The sequence below is a fragment of the Theobroma umbraticum genome, unplaced genomic scaffold (genome assembly GCF_002168275.2).
Source record: "Theobroma umbraticum cultivar Fairchild unplaced genomic scaffold, ASM216827v3 scaffold_147.0, whole genome shotgun sequence".
NCBI lineage: Eukaryota > Viridiplantae > Streptophyta > Magnoliopsida > Malvales > Malvaceae > Theobroma > Theobroma umbraticum.
In genome coordinates, this window is record NW_018397259.1 from 1,043,100 (window position 1) to 1,049,362 (window position 6,263).

The 6,263-nt window shown below is 32.0% G+C and overlaps 1 protein-coding gene across 1 annotated transcript; it reads left to right on the top strand.

The window, feature by feature from the left end:
* Nucleotides 1-4,238: 4,238 nt before the first annotated feature.
* Nucleotides 4,239-5,973, top strand: LOC110415518 (flotillin-like protein 4). The gene is made up of 2 exons (XM_021427192.2): nucleotides 4,239-5,235; nucleotides 5,327-5,973. Exons 1-2 carry the CDS (start codon nucleotides 4,309-4,311, stop codon nucleotides 5,846-5,848), a joined length of 1,449 nt encoding a protein of 482 aa, XP_021282867.1. The 5' UTR covers nucleotides 4,239-4,308; the 3' UTR covers nucleotides 5,849-5,973.
* Nucleotides 5,974-6,263: the final 290 nt, after the last annotated feature.

Below are 6,263 nucleotides of genomic sequence, written 5' to 3' on the forward strand. Positions count from 1 at the left end.
TAATAGTTTTGAAAGTTACTTCCAAAACATTTTCTCATCCACAATCACATTTTTATTTATGGAAAACATGCTTATCAGTAATGCATCAAATCATTCAACCATGCTTTCTACTTTATATGCTAAAATAGTTTCAAAAGTGGTGAACCCATTCACCTTGAAATGTCAGCTTTGATAGCCAAGTACAATCTTATTCTAGCAATTCCTTTGGAGTTTTGTTCGTTCCTATACATTCAATAATCATAGTAATTATTCCTTAATCTACAAACCATGTAATAATCTAACTAATCCATTTCAAAATTAGTTGAATTCATCTACAACTAAATTTCTAGCTTAAATTAACTGTTCTAAAAATACCTATGTGCAATAAATTCATAAATCTATCATCCCTGCCTTAGTTGAGCTCTAAACAAGGGGAAAATCCATCCAAGTTCTTTAGTTTGTAAAAATCAATAATCTAGAACAATACACAATATTTTCAGTTTAAAAACTACGATTTAAAGGTTTCAGAGTGAAAAATATCACCTTTGTTTTTAAAACTAAAAACCAAGATCAAATCTTTTAAAAATAAAGATTGAGTGAAAAATAGGTTGAAAAAGCCTTAAAAGGGAGAGAATACCTTTGAAAATCGACTGAGAACTAATAACTCTAATGGAGAACAAGGTATTTATAATTTAAAGTGTGAAAATACCCTTATGCCCTCATATTTTATAAAAAATTAGGATCATCTATCAATAAATGGGAGCCATCTATCGATAGATAGGCTTTAGAGTGTTTTGAAAAGCTCTCAGGGTTTTATTTATCAATAGATGCCATGCATCTATCAATAGATAGGCTTGTCTATCAATAAAAATGAACATCTATCGATAAATATTTATCAAAATCATTTCTGGGTTCAAACAAAGAACAGCTATCAATAGATAAACTCCAGTAAACAACAATAAACTTAAAACCTTGTCCATTTAGACTTCTTTCAGTCTCAAACTTTGTAAATCATCTCTGAACATTAAAACATGAATTTTTAGACCTTAAATACTTAGTTTCAAATGCTCAAAGTATGTCAATTGCTTGCTTACCTAAGGATATCTTATTGAACACTATACATCAAGGGTGAGATTTCACCGTACGTGACCAGTGGCCTTTCAACAGAGATTATCTATATTCTTTTTGTTCTATCCACTTTTGTCTTTTTCTTATATCTCTTTTTCTAATTTAATAAATCAAGAGACAAAATATATTACATACTACATGACAGTAAATTCACATTAAAGTTAATTTTCAGGGATAAAAACTCTAAAGAGATATCATGTTACTTACTTGATTCACTAAAATTAAAAAACAAAACAAAACAAACCATTGAAATCCTTTTGAAGCTTGAATAAATTGGAACTTCGACTTTGAGATAATGATGAAAACTAAATGATACTAAAACTTGAGAGATTAAAACATCGTACTGATAACGTGTTATGAAATATAACTCAAAAGAATAACTATGAGAGAAAGTATTTAAAAGGAGTAAGAAGATCTTATTCGAGAGTATGTTTACAAATAAAGTAAAGAGTCTTATTTATAGACTAATAACTCTTAAATCTTAATCTTGATCAAATTTAAAATCTAGATATACATAATCAAATATAAGAGTTCAAATCAGATTACACTTCTTGGACTTGCTTGTTGTGCTATTTGACTTTGTCTAAATTTCTTAGATTGTAACATAGTGGATATTCATACATATATTCAGAACATTCATTACTAATATCTTATTGGACTTTATTCATTGTTTCTTTATATTGGACTTATTTTCTATATTATGAATCTTGATTTGAACGTGTGAAAAGATAGAGTTTCACTTTCCAACTTTTAAAACTAACTAATATAAATGAAATAAAATAAACAAAAATTTTTCTTAAGCTCGGCAGAAAACTCAAATAACAAAACAGAAACCCTTTGATTGTCACTTTCTGCAACAAAAAATTCTAATTAGTTCACTAAGATTTCTTTAGATTTTATTGCTCTTTCCCCTGTATTTTATTTATTTCAATTTCTATATTTATTAATCTTGATTTGAAAGAAAAAATGGGTAAAGGAGCAGATTTTTTTTATTTCAACTTTTGAAACTAACTAATACAAATGAACTACACATAAACAACAAACAAAGATATAGAGAACAAAAGTTTTATTTTTTTTAAAAAAAGGAAGAAAATAAAGTGAGTGACTGGCAACTTTCTTTGAAATCATTTGATTCCAAGCTTCACTGTTTGTTAGATCAAGACTATCGTGTTAAAATTTAAATATATGGGAATGATCCGAATAGTATTCGGAAGTGATACATATAGTTCATGGGTAAATACCATTCAGGCGGACATTTTAAGGTCAAATATAATCTCACCACTTATAACACCATATATTTTAAGTGTTTATTTAATTAAGAATAAAAATATAGAAACTTGATTAAATGTAATAAAAATGAATTTATTTGAATTTTTCTTAATAGTTTGAGTGCTTTTGAGTATTATACTTGGCATAATGCTAAAAAAAAAATACTCTCAAACTATGTAAAAAAATTCAAATAAGCACTTATTTTTCTACTACATCTAATTAAATCCCTATACTTTTATTTTGAATCAAATAAGCTCTTATATTTAATAGTTAATTAATTGTTATTTGTTAAAATAATACTTGTCATTTTATACCCACATGATATTGATGTAAGTGATGAAAAATGTCGCATGATCATGTCATGTCATCATTCATTATAATATGTCAGTATATCATGTCAATACTACATGACATAGAATAACTACTCACAATTTGACTAAGTCAATTATTAGTCATGAGAATTTATTTAGTTAAAAATAAAAAAAAATGTAATAATTTATTTGATTCAAAATAAAAATATAAAAGATTGATTGAATACAATAAAAAAATAAAAATTTATTGAAATTTTTTTGAATAATTTAGAGATTTTTTAATTTTTATAAAATCGAGCCCATCTTTCAATTTAACCATTTGGACTATACCACAAGTTGGGCTGATGTACACGTTCTTGTTTTTCTCTAAAAAAATTATGCAATGAAAAATTCAATTTTTGGTTCCTATGCAAGTTTTGTTACTTAATGTGTGATGTTTTTTTTTTCCTTCATATTTTGGTTGAATGAAAGTAAAATTTTAATTAAAATCTAAATCAAACATCATAAAACATTTTTTTATTTTTTTATTTATTTTTTGCTTAAAAATACTACAAACACATTTTTTTGAAAAAAAAAATTAATCCATCAAACAGATATGTTAAATATGAAGTATTACATATTAAGACTAAAGGTTCGGCAAAAGGAATGAAACAAATGAAAAAAGTGAATCAATTCTAAGTGTGGGTCGTCCGATTTAAAATCAATCCATCATATAGTTAGGTAATTTTTGGTTCCGGAATTCAGATTGGATGGATCAGTATCGCAATTGATTTAAATAAATAAATAAATAGGATTATTTAATAAAAAAAAAACTAGGTTTTGTCATGTAACTTATGTATTTGTCTGGTAGGATATTTTTGAATTGTTCTTGGACATAATTGATAAACCTAGCGGCCATTAAAAGAAAAGTCATACCAAGCGTTGCTGGATGCCAGGAAAATGTGTGTTTTTCCCTTGTTTTATCCATCCTTTGCTCAATCATAGCAATGGAATTTCTTATCTTTTGTCCATTCCGGCATAAATGTCAACACGTTATTGAATTTGAAAAGGCCACCACCTGAAAATGCACAAATTAAGAATCCTGAAAATGGAGTCCATTCATACATTGTGTGACTTGCATGGAAATCTCACGGAAAATTCTATTGTCAAGTTGACACTTTAATTTTTAACTTCATAGCACATTGAGTTTTCAAAGTTCAAATCATATATACATTCACTGCGAAAAAACTGAGAAACTACACTATGAGATTCTCTTTGCGGCAAAGAGGCAAAAGACATAAAAAAATCTCCATTCAAAATGCGACTTTGTCAAGCCTTAACATCAATTATATGGACTCCTCGATGTGTATCTACATTTCGATATCTTATTAATACTGTTAATTAGAGTTAGACCGTGAATAAAATTAGGATTAACTTTCTATATACATATATATTTCATTACACAATTTAAATTTTTCTACAATTTATATTATACAATATTTTAAATCCTTTCCGCTAATTATATATAGGTTGTTCTGGTTCTGTTCGTTTGTCCAGACTTGAGCGCTCAAATTCTTACTATTTTCTTCTCTCAATCCCTCTCCCCTGTAATTGAGTGAAAAAGAAAGAAAAATAAAACATAATGTATAAGGTAGGAAATGCATCAGAATATCTGGTGATCACTGGCATAGGTATCCCAGACATAAAGCTTGCCAAAAAGGCATGGATACTCCCTGGTCAGTCTTGCACCGTCTTCGACGTCTCGCCTGTAAACTACAGTTTCGAAGTCCAGGCCATGAGTGCCGAGAAGCTCCCTTTCCTTCTCCCAGCAGTCTTCACAATCGGACCACGTGTGGATGATGAGTCCAGCCTCCTCAAGTATGCCAAGCTTATCTCTCCTCATGACAAGCTCTCTAACCATGTTAAAGAGCTTGTACAAGGTATCATTGAAGGAGAAACGAGGGTCCTAGCAGCTTCAATGACCATGGAAGAGATTTTCAAAGGAACCAAAGAGTTCAAACTGGAGGTTTTTGAGAAAGTCCAGCTTGAGCTCAACCAGTTTGGGCTTTTGATCTACAATGCTAATGTTAAACAACTTGTGGATGTGCCTGGACATGAGTATTTTTCCTACTTGGGTCAAAAGACTCAAATGGAGGCCGCTAATCAGGCCAAAGTGGATGTCGCAGAGGCTAAAATGAAGGGAGAGATCGGGTCCAAGCTTAGGGAAGGGCAAACGCTGCAAAACGCTGCAAGGATCGATGCGGAGACGAAGATCATATCGACACAGAGGCAAGGAGAGGGGAAGAAGGAGGAGATACGGGTAAAGACAGAGGTGAAGGTTTTCGAGAACCAAAGAGAAGCTGAGTTGGCTGAGGCTAATGCGGATTTGGCAAAGAAGAAGGCAGGTTGGGCTAAGGAGGCGCAAGTGGCGGAGGTGGAGGCCTCCAAGGCAGTTGCTCTGAGGGAAGCTGAGTTGCAAAGAGAGGTGGAGAGGATGAATGCTTTGACCAGGACTGAGAAGCTTAAGGCTGAGTTTCTTAGCCAAGCAAGTGTTGAGTACGATACCAAGGTGAAGATAATTCTCTAAATAATTTATGCAACTCCTTTTCAAATCTATTTTTCCGTATCTAACTCTGTTGACCTTTTTATTTAAAATGAAGGTGCAAAAGGCAAATTGGGAACTGTACCAAAAACAGAAACAAGCAGAGGCAATTCTGTATGAGAAGGAAAAAGAGGCAGCGGCGCAAAAGGCAATCGCGGATGCAACATTCTACGGCCGTCAAAGGGTTGCTGATGTAGAATTGTATGCAAAGCAAAAAGAGGCGGAAGGACTCATGGCACTTGCACAAGCGCAAGGTGTTTATCTACGAACCCTTTTAGAAGCGTTGGGAGGCAACTATGGAGCCCTAAGGGATTACTTGATGATCAACGGTGGAATGTTTCAAGAGATTGCTAAGATCAATGCTGAAGCCGTTCGGGGACTGCAGCCTAGGATTAGCATTTGGACTAATGGAGGATCTGAAGCAATGGATGGTAATGGTAGCAATGCATTGAAGGAGGTTGCTGGTGTTTACCGGATGTTGCCGCCTTTGTTTAAGACGGTTCATGAGCAAACTGGGATGCTACCACCTCCGTGGATGGGCACATTGTCAGCTGACTCACAACAAGCTACGACGGATTAAGACAAGCCTTTCCCTGATCGTCACTTTGCCATACACTCTTTTTAATTTAACTATCCTGCCTTTGTTTTAAATATAAATTATGTTTTTTTAAAAGCAAATATAGATTATGTTAATAATACGTTATTGTTTTGTTTACTGTAATTAACATGAAATTAAGGGCCGGCCGGGCCAACATCTATTCTATTCGTAATTCATCCTTTAAAAATCATTCAAGCTAAACATTTATTTTGTGGATGCCATCCACAAAGATATAGTATACGAATTCATTGGATTTTTTTGAAATGAAAAAAAAAAAAAGACGAATCAAAGCAATTACCGTGATGAAATGGATTATAGACCCTTATTGTGCTCCATAAAAAATGAGAAAAACTGTTTTGAACATTGAGAGAGTAAAAACTCATATGGAGAATTTTCA

Coding starts and splice junctions, on each gene's coding strand:
- LOC110415518 (XM_021427192.2), top strand. CDS start 4,309: ATGTATAAGGTAGGAAATGCATCAGAATATCTGGTGATCACTGGCATA. Junction 5,236..5,326: donor GTGTTGAGTACGATACCAAG/GTGAAGATAATT, acceptor TTTAAAATGAAG/GTGCAAAAGGCAAATTGGGA.